The sequence below is a fragment of the Lithobates pipiens genome, unplaced genomic scaffold (genome assembly GCF_037356315.1).
Source record: "Lithobates pipiens isolate NorthernLeopardFrog02 unplaced genomic scaffold, aLitPip1_a1.2 Scaffold_25, whole genome shotgun sequence".
Taxonomy (NCBI): Eukaryota; Metazoa; Chordata; class Amphibia; order Anura; family Ranidae; genus Lithobates; species Lithobates pipiens.
This window is the reverse complement of record NW_027507787.1, coordinates 193353559-193369598: the sequence shown is the minus strand read 5'-3', so window position 1 is coordinate 193369598 and position 16040 is coordinate 193353559. Positions and strand designations below refer to the sequence as shown.

The 16040-nt window shown below is 42.1% G+C and overlaps 1 protein-coding gene across 1 annotated transcript; it reads right to left on the bottom strand.

The window, feature by feature from the left end:
• Window positions 1-2772: 2772 nt before the first annotated feature.
• LOC143929966 (olfactory receptor 8B8-like) lies at window positions 2773-15239 on the bottom strand. Its single transcript, XM_077453880.1, has 2 exons — window positions 15191-15239; window positions 2773-5075 (listed from the first exon to the last, which is right to left on the bottom strand). The coding sequence occupies exon 2, from the start codon at window positions 4573-4575 to the stop codon at window positions 3631-3633; it is 945 nt and encodes a 314-aa protein (XP_077310006.1). The 5' UTR covers window positions 4576-5075; window positions 15191-15239; the 3' UTR covers window positions 2773-3630.
• Between the last annotated feature and the right edge of the window lie 801 nt (window positions 15240-16040).

The following is a 16040-nucleotide window of genomic DNA, read 5'->3' as shown; positions in this document are numbered from 1 at the left end:
TACAGTTAAATCACACTTGTTTAATAATAAAAGTAAAAAGAACAAACTTATTCAAAACATAGCCAAAGTTCAGTAACCGGAACGGATAGTCAGCCAAGACAGAAGTCAGGGATCGAGTAGTGGAACAGCAAGCAGGATCTGGAGCCAGAAGGGATGTCAGCAAAGACAGTCTTTAAACAGGAATGCAGGAGATAGTTTCTTGTGATATGACCAAGGCGAAGGCAGAGCTCTTCTGGACTAGATGGCTTAAGTAGGCAGGACTGACAAGCAAAATCATCAACAGCTGAGAACTGTAGAGAGAGATGGGAGTGGGCAATTAACCAACAGCTGAGCGGCAAGCTCAGAGAAGGAAGGGCTGAGCCCAGCCCTGACACAAACAAACCTGATTTATTATTTTGAGGAGGTAAGTAAAACCTTGGACAGAGGGGTGGCTGTGGATGTGGTATACTTGGATTTTGAAAAGCTTTTGACATAGTTCCCCACACACGGCCATTATGTAAGGTAAAGTCTACAGGCTTGGAAAGATCAGTTTGTAAATGGATAGAAAACTTGCTAGAAAACCGAATTCAGAGAGTAGTGGTTAATGATTCTTACTCTGAATGGTCGAAGATTATCAGTGGTATACCCCAAGGTTCAGTGTTGGGACCCTTACTTTTTAATATCTTTCTAAATGATGTAGGGTCTGTGATTAAAAGTACCATTTCAATGTTTTCAGATGACACAAAGCTATGGAGTGGAATAACGTTCTTACAGAACGTCTCCAACTTACAAACCGAACTCAATGCACTGTTTAATTGGGCAACTGTGTGGCAAATGAGGTTTAATGTTGATAAATGTAAATGTATGCACTTGGGTGCTAAGAATATGCATGCATCATCCATACTAGGGAGAGTAAAGCAATGTCAAAAGCAAGTCCTTTCTTGTATTAAGAGAGGTATGGACTCCAGCGGGAGAGGCATCATTTTGCCCCTGTACAAATGGTTAGAAGGATCTTATCTGGAATATGCAGTTCATTCTTGTGCATCAGTTCTCATAAAGGATATCGGGGAACTGGAGAAAGTGCAGAGAAGGGCAACAAAACTCATAAACTAAATGTATTTTCTCTTGAGAAGAAAAGCGATCAACATTTACAAATGCATAAATGGTCCATATAGTGAACTTGGTGTTGAGTTATTGACTTTAAGGTCATTACAGAGAGCAAGGGGGCACTCTTTACATCTAGAGGAAAAAAGATTTCATCTACAAATATGGAAAGGTTTCTTTACAATAAGCTGTGAAAATGTGAAATAGACTACCTCCAGAGGTGGTTCTGGTCAGCTCAGTAGATTGCTTTAAAAAAGGCCTGGATTCTTTCCTTAACCACTTCCAGATTGTCTGCCATCGATATATGCCAGTCCTTTGACGTCGAATACTGTTGTTATGGCAGCAGATAGCTGCCATAACCCTGATATTTTTTTAAATGGCAGGTGGTCCGCTTTTCAGAAAAAAGTGGTCTCCATCGCAAAATCACTTTTATCAGTGGTGGGAGGGGTGACCACCCCCCTCCCACCGCTCCCCGGTGGTCTCCACCTTTTTACCAGAGCCATCGCTAGCAGCGGAGACGATTGGGTCCTTTCCCCTGAGAGGCATGGAGTCAAGTGAGAGAATGATGGCCCCCACTCGACTTGATACCAGTGGATGACAGAAGCAACGCCAAATGTCACTTCTGCCCAATGGTCTTAAAGGGGAATTTTTTTATTGTATTTAAGTGTAAATGTGAGATCTGAGGTCTTTCAGACATTAAAGAGGTCCTGTCATGCTTTTTTTCTATTACAAGGGATGTTTACATTCCTTGTAATAGGAATAAAAGTAAACATTTTTTTTTTTAACCACTTCCCACCCGGCCAATGCACATATACGGCCGGGTGGGAGCCGTCTACTCCTGATAGGACATTCAGGAACGTCCATCAGGAGGAGCGGGATCGCGCGCGCGCGCGCAGTGGCGTGATCCCGATGCGCCCCGTGTCACCCGGACACGGCGCATCTCAGATCGGCAGGAGGGCTCTGTGATTGGCCCTCCTGATCACATGACGGCCGTGTCCAATCACGGCCGTCATGTGATGTAAACAAACAGCCGGTTGCTAGGCAATCGGCTCCTCCTCTCCTCACACAGAAGTCATCGCTGAGGAGAGGAGAGCAGATTGCTGCAGCCTGCTGATGATTAGTGAGTATGAGCTGTTTTTTACAGCTTTTTACTCACTGATCACTAGTCTAGTGTACACACAAATCACCACACAGTAAACACACCACACAGTATAAACACAATGTCCCCACACATGTCCCCAAAACATACATGTCCCCAAATAATAAAAACACATGTCACTAATAATAAAAACATGTCCCCCACATATGTCCCACTAAAATCACATGTCCCAATGATTATCTGCACACATATGTACGTGATCACCTGCACACATATGTACATGATCATTTGCGTACATATGTCCGTGATCACACAAACCAATTATTATACACTTAACTGAATTTTTTTTACCAAAAACATGTAGCAGAATACATTTTGGCTTAAATTTATGACAAAATTTGATTTTATTGGATTTCTTTTAAAATAGAAAAAAGAAAATATTGTTTTTTTTCCAAATTTCCGCTTTTTTGCGCTTATATCGCAAAAAATAAAAAACGGAGTCGTGAATAAATACCACCAAAATAAAGCTCTATTTGTGCGAACAAAATGATAAAAGTTTCATTTGGGTACAGTGTAGCATGACTGCGCAATTGTCACTGAAAGCGCTAGAGCGCTGAAAGCTGAAAATTGGGCTGGGAAGGAAGGGGGCGAAAGTGCCCTGTATTGTAGTGGTTAAATAGACAGTGTAAAAAAAACAAAAAAACAAGTAAAATAAATAAGAAAATAAAATAAAAATGAAAGCGCCCAGGCCCATTGAGCTTGTGCGCAGAAGCGAACGCATACAGAATTCGCACCCACATATGAAAACAGTGTTCAAACCACACATGTTAGTTATCACCACGATTGTTAGAGTGAGAGCAATACTTCTAGCACCAGTAATAGTGTGGGTCCCTTAGTACCATTTGAGCATTGTTTAAACGCCACGGCCTACCTGAGCATTGTTGCTGACCATGTCCCCCCCCTTATGACTACAGTGTACCATCTTCTGATGGCTACTTCCAGCAGGATAATGCACCATGTCACAAAGCTCAAATCCTCTCAAATTGTTTTCTTGAACATGACAATGAGTTTATTGTACTTCAATGGCCCCCACAGTCACCAGATTTCAATCAAATAGAGCACCTTTGGGATGTGGTGGAATGGGAGATTCGCATCACGGATGTGCAGCAGACAAATCTGCAGCAACTGCATGATGCTATCATGTCAATATGGACCAAAATCTCAGAGGAATCTTTCCAACACCTTGTTGGATCTATGCCCAAAAAATGAAGGCAATTCTGAAGGAAAAAGGGGGTCCAACCCGTTACTAGCAAGGTGTGCCTTATAAAGTGGCCGGTGAGTTTATAGATGTGTGAGGTGAATTAGTTAAACCTGAACCATGTTGTCAATGTTTTAAATGTTTGTTTAAGTCTACTTAGTAACTCAGCCCACCAATTACCACTAAATGATCACATTTCTCTGGTATGACCTTTTAACCCATCTTGAAGACTTTTAAGAACTTTTTTAACTTCCTCATTTTTCAGACTGTAGATTACAGGGTTAAGCATAGGAACCAAAACAATATAAAGGAGAGCAAAGAACTTATCATGTTTTGGTAAATAATATGATCTGGGTCTCATATATGAGCCAATTAAAGTACTGTAATAGACAGTGACACAGATCAGGTGACCAGAACATGTAGAAAATGCTTTACCCCGGCCTTGTAAAGATTTTATCTTTAGGATAGTAGAAATGATGAATGCATATGATCCCAAAGTAAAAAAGAAAGTTGCCATTCCAAGTATTGCTCCTTCAATGTAAGTCAACAATTCTACACTATAAGTGTCACTGCAGGACATCTTCAACACTGGGATAAGGTCACAGAAAAAATGATCAATGATACGGGATGCACAAAACTTCAGTCTGGATATAAGGACAGCGTGACCAGAAATGTCTAAAAAAGCAACAATCCATAAAATTATAGACAGACAAACACAAGATCTTAAATCCATAATAACAACATAACGGAGGGGATTACAGATGGCTACATATCGGTCATAAGCCATAATTGACAGCAGAATGGCTTCAGCACAAGTTAAGGATAAAAAGAAATACAGCTGAGTTATACATCCAGCAAATGAGATTGTGTCTTGTTTTGTACATAGTATGGATAAAAGTTTAGGAAGAGTACATGAAGTGGAAGCAATATCAAGGATGCTAAGATTCACTAGAAATGTATACATAGGAGTATGTAGATGGGAATATGCCCCAATGATAGCAACAATGGTGAGATTCCCACCAATAATGAGTAAATAGGCAACTAGAAAGAGAAGAAACACTGGCATCCGAAGCTCTGAGACACCAGAGAAACCTTGAATGAAAAATTCTGTTATATTGGACTGTACCATTTCCATTAGTTAATCTAGTGATAATGTTGACACGCAAACAACAATGACTGTTTATTAATATCTTGGTAGTGGATTTACGGAAACCAGGAAAAGACGAATTTGTAATGTAAATGGAATGTAAGAGTTTGGTATATTTATGAGTACACTGCTAGTCAATAGTTTTCTAAAGCATTAAATTAAGAAAAAAAACAGCATCAATAACATTAGGACTTCTCTTAATTTCAAGACCTTTCCGAAGTACCAGGTAACTAGAGCTGGACGTGTGCAGAAAAATGTCAACTTCACTTTACATAATCCCAGCAATACAATCATTTCGGGTCTGGCAAAATAATTATCTTTTCCTTGATAGACCTCAGCACACTTCAAACTCCTTGCTTATCCATAATCAAACAGATTGTTGGCCTGGTAGTTCAGTTGTTGAATACTCAAGTTTCACAAACTATGCACAGTCTGCGTTGCTTCAGCTGGCCTAGGCTGGTGCAGAACGTTTTCTGCTTCTGTTTTACCTACATTTCAAAAAAGTAGTGTGAGGTTGTCATGTGGCATCTTAAAAATTAGAACATTCCCAATTTTAATAAAACATCATAAAGATTGAAATATATTCTTTGTATTGTCTGGAAATCTTATAAAGTTATGAACCAAAACAATAACACCAATCCTAATCTTCTTCTACTATAGTACATCACAAATAAAAAAAAAATTTACATTTTTATTTTACAATTTATCTTTTTTTTTTTACAACTAATTTTTGTCTAATATGTAAATATTAAATAATTATATGATTTCCATAGTACTGGACAAAGCACAAAATACAGTCTTTTCTTTTCATACTGACTGTCTTGGAAAACAAATTTTTCACAAAGCTAACTTAACTTCTTCAATACTGGGCACATTTACCCACTTATTGCTCAGGCCACTTTTCCGCTTTTATCATTGTCGCACTTTGAACAACAACAATTGCAAGGTCACGCAACACTGTACCCATATTAATTTTTTTCATACAAATAGAGCTTTTTTTTAGTGGTATTTTATCAACACTGGGATTTTATTGTTTTGCTAAATAAACAATGAAAGACTGAAAATGTTTTAAAAAAAAAGTGTTTTTCTCTGTTTCTGAAAATAAATAAACTTTCTTCATAAATATTGGCCAAATTATATTCTCCTACTTGTTTTTGGGTGAAAATAACCCAAATCAGTGTATATTATTTAGTCTGTATGAAAGTTGTAGAGGCTCTAATCTATAGTATTCAGCATATGTGAAAATTGATCAATCCTGATGTACTGACACCCTATCTCAATCTGTGAGGCCCAAAAATGCCAGGACAGTACAAATATCCCCCAAATTACCCCTTTTTGGAAAGTAGACAGTTAAAGGTATTTAGTAGGGATAGATGAACCGTTTGGCCCAAGCATGAGTTTGCAGGGTGTTCGCCCCAATGAACACCTTGCAATGCACAGAGCTTTGCTCAATCTGGGCGCAGTGTAAGCTGGTTGTTAAGTAGTGATGGACGAACTTCAGACGGGACGTTTCGCGAACGCGATCCGCGAATGTGCCCAAATGGACCCCATTCACTTTAATGGCAGGTGAACCTTAAAAACCTCCAGGTCATATTTTCAGCCACAAAATACTTACTAGCTGTGCACACATAGTCCCACAACATGGACATAACAGAAGTATTAAGTGAATCTGGGATCGACAACGACAAGCATTCTTTTTTATCTGTGAAATTCTGACAATTCAGGAGCGCATAATGGCCATGGAGGAGAGACAAGGTCAGGTCAGGCTATGAAGGGGGTGCAGGAGATCAGTGCCACAGTCAGGGCAGCGCAGTCCTGTGCCAGTGCTGATCCTCAGCCATGGTGCTGGCACTGCCTGCTGATTGGCTTCTCCGCTGCTATCTCCCTCACTGTCTGAAACCAGCACCGTGATAGAGAGCACTGACACCACACCAGCACCGGGATAGAGAGCACTGACACCACACCAGCACCGTGATAGAGAGCACTGACACCAGCACCGAGATAGAGAGCACTGAAACCACACCAGCACCGTGATAGAGAGCACTGACACCACACCAGCACCGTGATAGAGAGCACTGACACCACACCAGCACCGTGATAGATTGCACTGACACCACACCAGCACCGTGATAGAGAGCACTGACACCAGCACTGTGATAGAGAGCACTGACACCAGCACCGTGATAGAGAGCACTGACACCAGCACCAAGATAGAGAGCACTGACACCACACCAGCACCATGATAGAGAGCACTGTCACCACACCAGCACCGTGATAGATTGCACTGACACCACACCAGCACCGTGATAGAGAGCACTGAAACCAGCACTGTGATAGAGAGCACTGACACCAGCACCGTGATAGAGAGCACTGACACCAGCACCAACATAGAGAGCACTGACACCACACCAGCACCATGATAGAGAGCACTGTCACCACACCAGCACCGTGATTGAGAGCACTGACACCAGCACCGAGATAGAGAGCACTGACACCACACCAGCACCGTGATAGAGAGCACTGACACCAGCACAGAAATAGAGAGCACTGACACCACACCAGCACCATGATAGAGAGCACTGACACGATATCAGCACCGAAATAGAGAGCACTGACACCAGCACTGATACCAGCAACTCGCTGCGGGACCCAAAAATATGACACCGTTCAACCTCTTCAAACAGGAGGGTACGGGCATATAGTACTGTGTGCTTTTTTTGGACAAGAAAGTGAGCCAAAGGTAGAAAAAAGGTCTGTGTGCTAGATTATATAAATCGTTTATAGAGTTATGCATATATATGGTCTACTGGTCACATGTGTTGAATTCCTCCGAGATCCATGCCTCATTCATTTTTATAAATGTGAGGTAGTCAACACTGTCGTGAGCTAGGCAAGTACGCTTATCAGTCACAATCCCCCCTGCTGCGCTGAACGTCCTTTCGGACAGAACACTGGACGAGGGGCAAGCCAACAGTTCCATTGCAAATTGTGCAAGCTCTGGCCAGAGGTCAAGCCTGCCCACCCAGTAGTCCAGGGGTTCATCACTTCTCAGAGCGCCCACATTGGCCGTTAACCCGATGTAGTCAGACACCTGACGGTCTAGGCGTTCCCTGATGCTGGATCCGGATGACACCTGTCGATGGGTCGGCTGAAAGAATGATCTCATATCAGAAGTGACCAACACATCTTCAAACCGCCCTCTTCTTGCAGGCGCTGTTGGATTGGTACCCGAAACTCTTTCTGTGGGAGTGGGAATTCCTCCTCTGCCAGCGCACGCAAAATCAGAATGCAGCATTTCTCTAAGCAAGGCCTGTAAGTGCTCCATTCTGACAGCCCTCTGTGATGGTGGTAACATTTCCACCATTTTGTGTTTGTACCGGGGGTCTAAGTATGTTGCCACCCAGTACTGGTTCTTGACCTTTATGCTTTTTATACGGGGGTCCCTGTTAAAACACTGGAGCATGAAGGCCCCCATTTGCACTAAACTGGAAGCGGTGTGGTGGCCTGGCTCCTGCTCACCATCCAGGATAATGACATCCTCCACGTTCTCCTCTCCCCATCCATGCACAACAACAGGGATCCCAGAAAGGTTTAAAGCATGCTCTTCTTGCTCCTCCTCATCTGCCCCAGCACTATCCTCCTCTGACTCCTCTTCAGACTCCTATTGTTGACTTGTCTCAGATAGAGTAGCCCCCCTGGGAATTCATCCAGCATTGCAACTTTCTCATCTTCCTGCTCCTGCTCCTCCACGGCTTGATCAATGACACAACGCAATGCACGCTCCATAAAGAAGGCATAAGGTACGATGTCACTGATGGCGCCATGGCTGTGACTGACCAGTTTGGTGATCTCATCAAATGGCCGCAGAAGTCTGCATGCATCGGGCATGAGCAGCCACTGGCGCGGTGAAAAAAAAAAAGTTCCCCAGAACCTGTTCTGCCACAGAGTTCGTACAGGTAGTCGTTAACTGCACGTTTCTGCTGGAGCAGCCTATCAAGCATATAGAAGGTTCAGTACCATCACATCGGGCAATCGCAAATAAGACATCTGACAAGCATATTGTGTCGCCGCTGAATGTCAGCAAGGCGAGCCATGGCTGTGTAAGATCTTCTGAAATGGGCCGAGATTTTCCTTGCCTGCCGCAAGATGTCCTGACCCCAGGGTATTTGATAACGAATCGCTGCACGACCAAGTTTAAGATGCGTGCCATGGATGGCACGTGTGTAATTTTGCCCTGTTTCAATGCACTAAGCAGATTGGCACTGTTGTCACACACCACTTTACCAACTGTCAAATTGAGCGGTGTTAGCCACTGATCTGCCTGTGAACGCAAAGCTGAAAGGAGTGCAGGGCCAGTGTGGCTCTTGGCTTCCAGGCACAACAGACGCAGCACAGCATGGCAACGTCTCACCTGGCATGTCGAATAGGTTCTGGGGATCTTGGGCGGCGCAGCGGAAGATACGCTAGCAGCGGAAAAGGAGGAGTCAGCCAAGGAGGAGAGGGAGGAGGATGGAGTAGGAGGAGGAGAAGAAGAGGCAGGCCTGCATGCAATCCATGGCGGTAAAACCAAATCTACATGGGTGCCAGGGGTTACATGCTTGACGGCCGTCAGAAGGTTCACCCAGTGGGCCGTAAAAGTTATATACCTTGCCTGCCTGTGTTTGCTAGACCACGTGTCTGTGGTTAGATGTATCTTGGCACTGACACTGTGTGCCAGAGATACATACACTTGCCGCTGAACATGGCCATATAGCTCTGGGACACCAGTCTATGTGGCAGTAGTTGGCGGGCCAACAGTTCTGACAAGCCAGTGGTCAACCATTGGGCAAGAGGGTTATCTGGCGTCATCTTTTTTTTACGCTCGAACATTTGGCCCACGGAAGCCTGCCTTTTCCAGAAAAATGTGAGGACGGCATGATAGAAGGTGGCCCACACTGCGGAGCCTGCGTCCTGGGAGCGCCAGATGTGACCGTACATGGTTGATGCCTCGCTCCTGATACATTAGCAGTCTGGTTTGTCCCTCCTGTGCAATGTAAGTTCCGCCTGCTTCTCCTCCCTATCTGCTGGTCCATATCTCCCTCTGAACTCCCCTCCTCTTCCTCTCTTGTGGGTACCCACGTGACATCACTAGACATGTCATCATCGACGTCACCTTCCCCATCGCTATCATTAGAGATCTCGGAGTAGGCAGCAACAGCGGGGTTCAACTTCCTTGGGCTGATCTGGGTACTGTCGTCAGACTGCTGAGTGGCGGTTGTTGCTACCTCCTCTTCCTGATCCAATGCCAAGAATGGCTGCGCATTGGCAATGTCTTGTGATGGATCGGAAAATAATTCCTGTGACTCAAGCGGAGGGTATATGGTGGTGTTGGTGGTAGTGTCTTTGGGGGTGCGCACAGCAGAGAGTAAAGAGGGTGCAGATCGAGAGGATGAGGAGGGTGCAGAAGAGTAAGGCAGAGTGAGCCACTCAACCAAGTCTGGTGCGTCCTTTGACGTAATCGAACGCACCTTCTGCAATTTGCCACTTTGGCTAAATCCTGTTTCTCCTCCCCTACCCATACCACCCCTGCGGAAGGACCTGCCTCTTCCTCTGCCTGTCATTTTTTAAATGACCCTGTGACAAAAGTCTCTAGAATTGCAGTATGTGGAAGAAGGTATATAACACCCCGCTTCAATCTGTCATTTTTGGGGGCCACTGGTCTATCACACCTGTTATAATACTTTTTTCTAATTGCGTTTGTCACTCTTTGTAGTATCGCTGCAGAACTGCTCAGCAGTCACAGTGCTGCACAGTGGAAATGCACTATACTATGCTTTCTATATTTGAAAGTATTTTATACATGTATTACACCCCTATATACTGCACACCAAATAGTACACCTATACCAGTCCTTAAAAGGACCTTTGTGGACCTAATAGTAGCTAGCTAGTAGCTAATGAATTGCAGACTGTCCTTGCTCCAAAAACCAAACTGTTCCTACACTGAGAAACGACAGCTGCAGAATCGGTCAGCACTGCATGCAGTGCACTATAATATGCTTTATATATTGGAAAGAAAGTATATTATACGTGTATTACAACCCTATATACTGTACACCTATACCAGTCCTTAAAAGGACCTTTGTGGACCTAATAATAGCTAGCTAGTAGCTAGTGAATTGCAGACTGTCCCTGCTCCAAAAACCAAACTGTCCCTACACTGACAAACGAGAGCTGCAGAATCAGTCAGCACTGCATGCAGTGCACTATAATATGCTTTCTATATTTGAAAGAAAGTATATTATATGTGTATTACAACCCTATATACTGCACACCTATACCAGTCCTTAAAAGGACCTTTGTGGACCTAATAGTAGCTAGCTAGTAGCTAGTGAATTGCAGACTGTCCCTGCTCCAAAAACCAAACTGTCCCTACACTGACAAACGACAGCTGCAGAATCAGTCAGCACTGCATGCAGTGCACTATAATATGCTTTCTATATTTGAAAGAAAGTATATTATATGTGTATTACAACCCTATATACTGCACACCTATACCAGTCCTTAAAAGGACCTTTGTGGACCTAATAGTAGCTAGCTAGTAGCTAGTGAATTGCAGACTGTCCCTGCTCCAAAAACCAAACTGTCCCTACACTGACAAATGACAGCTGCAGGATCAGTCAGCACTGCATGCAGTGCACTATGGGCACTGATAGGCAGCACTGATAGGTGGCACTGCTGGGCACTAATAGGTGGTATTGATAGTCGGAACTGATGGGCACTGATAGGCGGCACTGATGGGTACTGATAGATGGCACTGATAAGCAGCACTGGTGAGGGGGTACTGACAGGCATTAGTGATGGGCATCTGAATGGCACTGACTGGCGTTACGGATGGGGCACTGATTGATACTTTTATGGGTACTGATTTGCGATTTGGATGGGCACTTACTGGCAGCTGATGGGCACTGATTTTAAGCTGTGGTGGGCACCTCTGATGGGAGCTGCGTTGATAATCAATGTGCCGATTATCAGCGCACACCCCCCCTCTGACAGGAGAGCCGCTGATTGGCTCTCCCTGTCAGCATGAACCAAGGAAAAGCTGATTACCGGCACTTCCTGGTTTATGCTGTGATCATCTGTGATTGGTCACAGCTGATCACATGGTAAAGAGCCTCCATCAGAGGTTCCTTACCACGATCGGAGATGCAGTGTGTCAGACGACACCCCACACCACCAGCCGCCACACTGCGCATCCCCGCAAGCACACGCTGGCTTGTTATCCTGAAAGACATCATATGACATCCAGTCAGGATAAAGGAACCACCACCTGGCCATCATTCTGCTATAGGCAGAGCGGGAAGTGGTTAAAGGAATTTTTCATTTTTATTGTTGAACTTTCAGCATCATTAAAATCAGTGCTTCTAAAAAAAGATTGTTTTAAGAAAAAAAAACATTTATTGATACATGTTCCCCTAGCAATCATTTTTACCGAATGAATCTGATTCATTCAGTGTGCTTTGTTGTGATTATTTGTGATTAGCCAGAGCTACTAATCACATGGTACAGATGAGATGTGATTGCCCGTGTCTGTAACATGTGATCACTGTGATCAATCACAGCTAGCAACACAATGAATGGCATGAAAGGAGGCCATCCATTGTTTACAATTGTCATGTGATCTGCTGTGATTGGTCACAGCAATCACATGGTATTTGCAGCAGGCAGGTACACTGATCAGTCACCAGCTGTGTCCAATGGGCACAGCCAGTGACAGATTGCGCTGCGCATGAGGCCCGATCCAGGAGGACATCATATGACATCTACCTAGATCAACGAAAGTCCCGCCCAGCCTATAGCAAAATGACCACCGGGCTGGACTTTCGCTGTTGGACTTTCGCACTGGTTAATTTTTCATTCAAGCCAGTTATAAATTGGTATAAATACAAAAAAGAAAAATATACATGTATTGAATATTTATTTCTCCCCCAAACACCACAAAAAATATACAGATATATAAAATATACAGATATATACCTTTTCTGCATCAACTAAGCCTTCACTATTAAATTACTGTTATTTCTGCACTAAAGCCCCATACACACGATCAGAAATTCTGCCAACAAAAGTCAGATGTGAGCTTTTGGTCAGATATTCCGACCGTGTGTATGCTCCATCCAGCAAAAATTGAGAGCAGGACTTATTGCCCGTGACTGTGTGTATGCAAGCCAAGCTTGAGCGGAATTTCATCGGAAAAATCATCCAAGTTTTTTCCGACAGAAAATCCGCTCATGTGTATGGGGCAGTGCTGTGCTTTCAGCCTCCAATATTCAGGGTCATTTGTGGAGTCCTATGGTTATCAAAATAGGTGAAAGAATTGTGGGAAGTTTCATGAAGATGTTCCAGGCATTGAAACTTAAAGTGTAACTTCTCTTTTATTAATAAATAAAAAACAAAACAAAACACAACAATCCTCACGGGATAATCAATGTACACTGCAGGGGTTTTAGTAAACTTTGCTGCAGATTCCTACCTTGTTCCTGTTCTTTTTTTAATATTTAAACTTTATTGTTTTACAACATATAAATATTAAAAACAAAGATATTGTTCCACATCATTAACCCTTCCCCCCCCCTTACCCCTCCCTATGCCATAAACTCCCAGACCCCCCCCCCCCCTTCAAAACTTCAAAACAATATTTCCACAAAGTTCTCAAGATATTTATTTGTTCTTTTGAAGACCATCCACTTTTTCCAGCTTCCCAGGCACCTTTCTGTCTGATCTTCTTCTCTACTATTTAAATCTACCATATACAATATATTGTCAATTCTTTTAAACCATTTCTTTACTGTAAGTCTTTTTTTTTGGGGGGGGGGGATTGCACCCTTGGCTGCATTTAATAAATATGGTACTAATGTATTTTTATACTGTTTTATAGTTTTATTTGTATCATGAAATAAGCAACTCCATGCATCTATTACCTCCTCTTTTGTAATCTCCTTTATGTATTGCCGCACCTCCTTCCAATATTTTCTGACCTTTGGGCATTCCCACCAAATGTGTGTCATAATGCCCTGTGAGTTACTACCTCTCCAACACATTGGAGATTTGTCTACTTGATATTTTTGTGCTTTGACAGGTGTTATATATCATATAGCAAGACATTTATAATTTGTTTCTATGGTATTGGTGTCTCCTGAGTAACTATGAACCGCTATTAATGATTTGTTTAATTGGTGTTTTGTTAACCGTGTTCCCAATTCCCGTTCCCATTTTGCTATGAATGGAGGTATTCTCGGGTTCCATTATACCTGTAATTATTTTATAGATACAATACAGTGTTTAACCTGTTTCCGATGGTTAGATATTTGTTGTGGAAGTCCTGCTACAACGTTTTAACTGTGAATACCTCCATTCATTCTATTTTATCAAATCACCTCTGTGTTTCAAATCTTGAAGTGAACTTATTTTTCCATTTTTTATAATGTCTTTTAACTGTGTGTTCTTTACCCAATCCCCAAATTATAATTTATTACCTGGAATAAAAATATTTGTGCCTGATAGTGATATTAGAGGTTAATTATATTCCCATTTCGCCAACCGACACATTCTATCCCAGATTCAAAAGACATTTTTAGTTAATTCAGGTACTGTTTTATTGAGTGTTCTGTCTTTTTGTGATATTTGGGTGATACCCAAATATTTCTATCTAATTGTGTTTCACTCAGTGAAGCCTCTAGTTTCATCTGTCATTTTTTATCCTACTCTATTCCACCATTCATGATAATATCACTGCTTCATAATATCTTCTAATATCTGGTGCTGCTAATCCCTTGAGTGCGTTATCCTTACTCAATAGAGCATACTGTATTCTCGGTTTGTTTCCCTGCCAAATATACTTCAATATCATTCCACTAAGTGTCTTAAAATATATCTGGGGTATGGCTATTGGCAGCATTTGAAATTTGTACAAAATTTGCACCTTGTTCCTGTTCTGATTTAGTTGTTTGTTTTTTTATGTCCTTTCTGAATACCGGGGTATGTGTTCATTATAACCTGAGCAACCAGTGTTTTAATGAAGAAATATATAGTGTCTGTAGTCCTTTAATAGGCAAGCCTTGGCAAGTATCTCACCAAAAAAAAAAAAGACTATAGTTAGGGATGCCGAAAATATTACTTTTATCTTAGTGCAGACATCCTAGATCAGTGAGCCAATCACAAAAACAGAAATTTACATTTCTGGAGGCATTTTGGACACCAATTACCTCCAGGTTGCTACTGTATATTGCATAGAATTTTTTTACATCTTTAGAAAAAAAAGGCAATGTTTAATAATGTTAAATTACAAAATGACAAAGTGTAACAGTTTTATATTCTGTATTAAAACGATATTAAAAACAAAAACAAAAATGTAATATATTACAGCTTACCAATAATTAGATGTAGTGGTTGCATTTGTTTTCTTTGTTTAGTTTTTTTTCCTTCTCTTTTCCTCCAGTGACCTGTGGTGCAGCCACCATATCTAAGAACTGGCATAATACATGTTTGCGTTTGCCTGTGTATGTCTATATACAATACGTGTGTGTGTGTGTGTGTGTAATAAAATAAGAACTGCTAATACATACCTAAAAGATAATGGATTTGATATGCAGCGTGAACATGGCCACTGGAGAATGAAAGTAATGTAAAGAACTTGCTTAGAAGTCTGTTCCTTTATAATACACATTTGAAAGGTTTAGCACTCTGGGGAAATTCACTGCGTGTAAAGTGAAATTCTGTTTAACTCTTGGAGGGAAGAGGCTGATTCTGTATACTGTATATTCTAATGTTTTAACGCATTACAAATACATTTAAATATACATTGACTGTAAAACATACATCAAACTGGTGATATTATTAAATGTAAATACAACAATAGTGATCAATATTTAGGAAATTTCGAAAATTTTTAAATTTTCAATTACTGCTCATTGTCAATGTCAAGTGGACCTGTTGTACGGTAGGTAGTTTTAGGTCATACAAGTTCCTCTGTTCTTTAAAGCGACTCATCATAAAAATCATAAAAAAAGGCATCCTGCAAAATAAGATTAAAAACAAATATGGCCAAAGCTTTTTTGGTCATACTTCTCTTCTTGGTTACAGAAGTGTGCTTACTTTTGCTCTCTTGTGACCTAGAATCATCCAACAGTGGGATAAAGCCTGCTGTCAGCTGACATCACAGGGCCACTCCATGCTCTGGAGGGATACAACCATATTGTTGGAATGCACACAGCCAGCCGCTTGATTGACAGCTGAGTCTTGCTCTCATCGAGTGGCAGAGTGCCAAAACCATCTGAACCTGCCCCTCTCCAGCCCGGTGCTCCAATGAGAGCTGGAGGGGCAGAGCGGAGAGTGATTACTGACAGTGACAGAGTGATTACTGACAGTGACCGCTCTCTGCTCACATCAGAATCAACAGTCATGTGATTGTTTAGC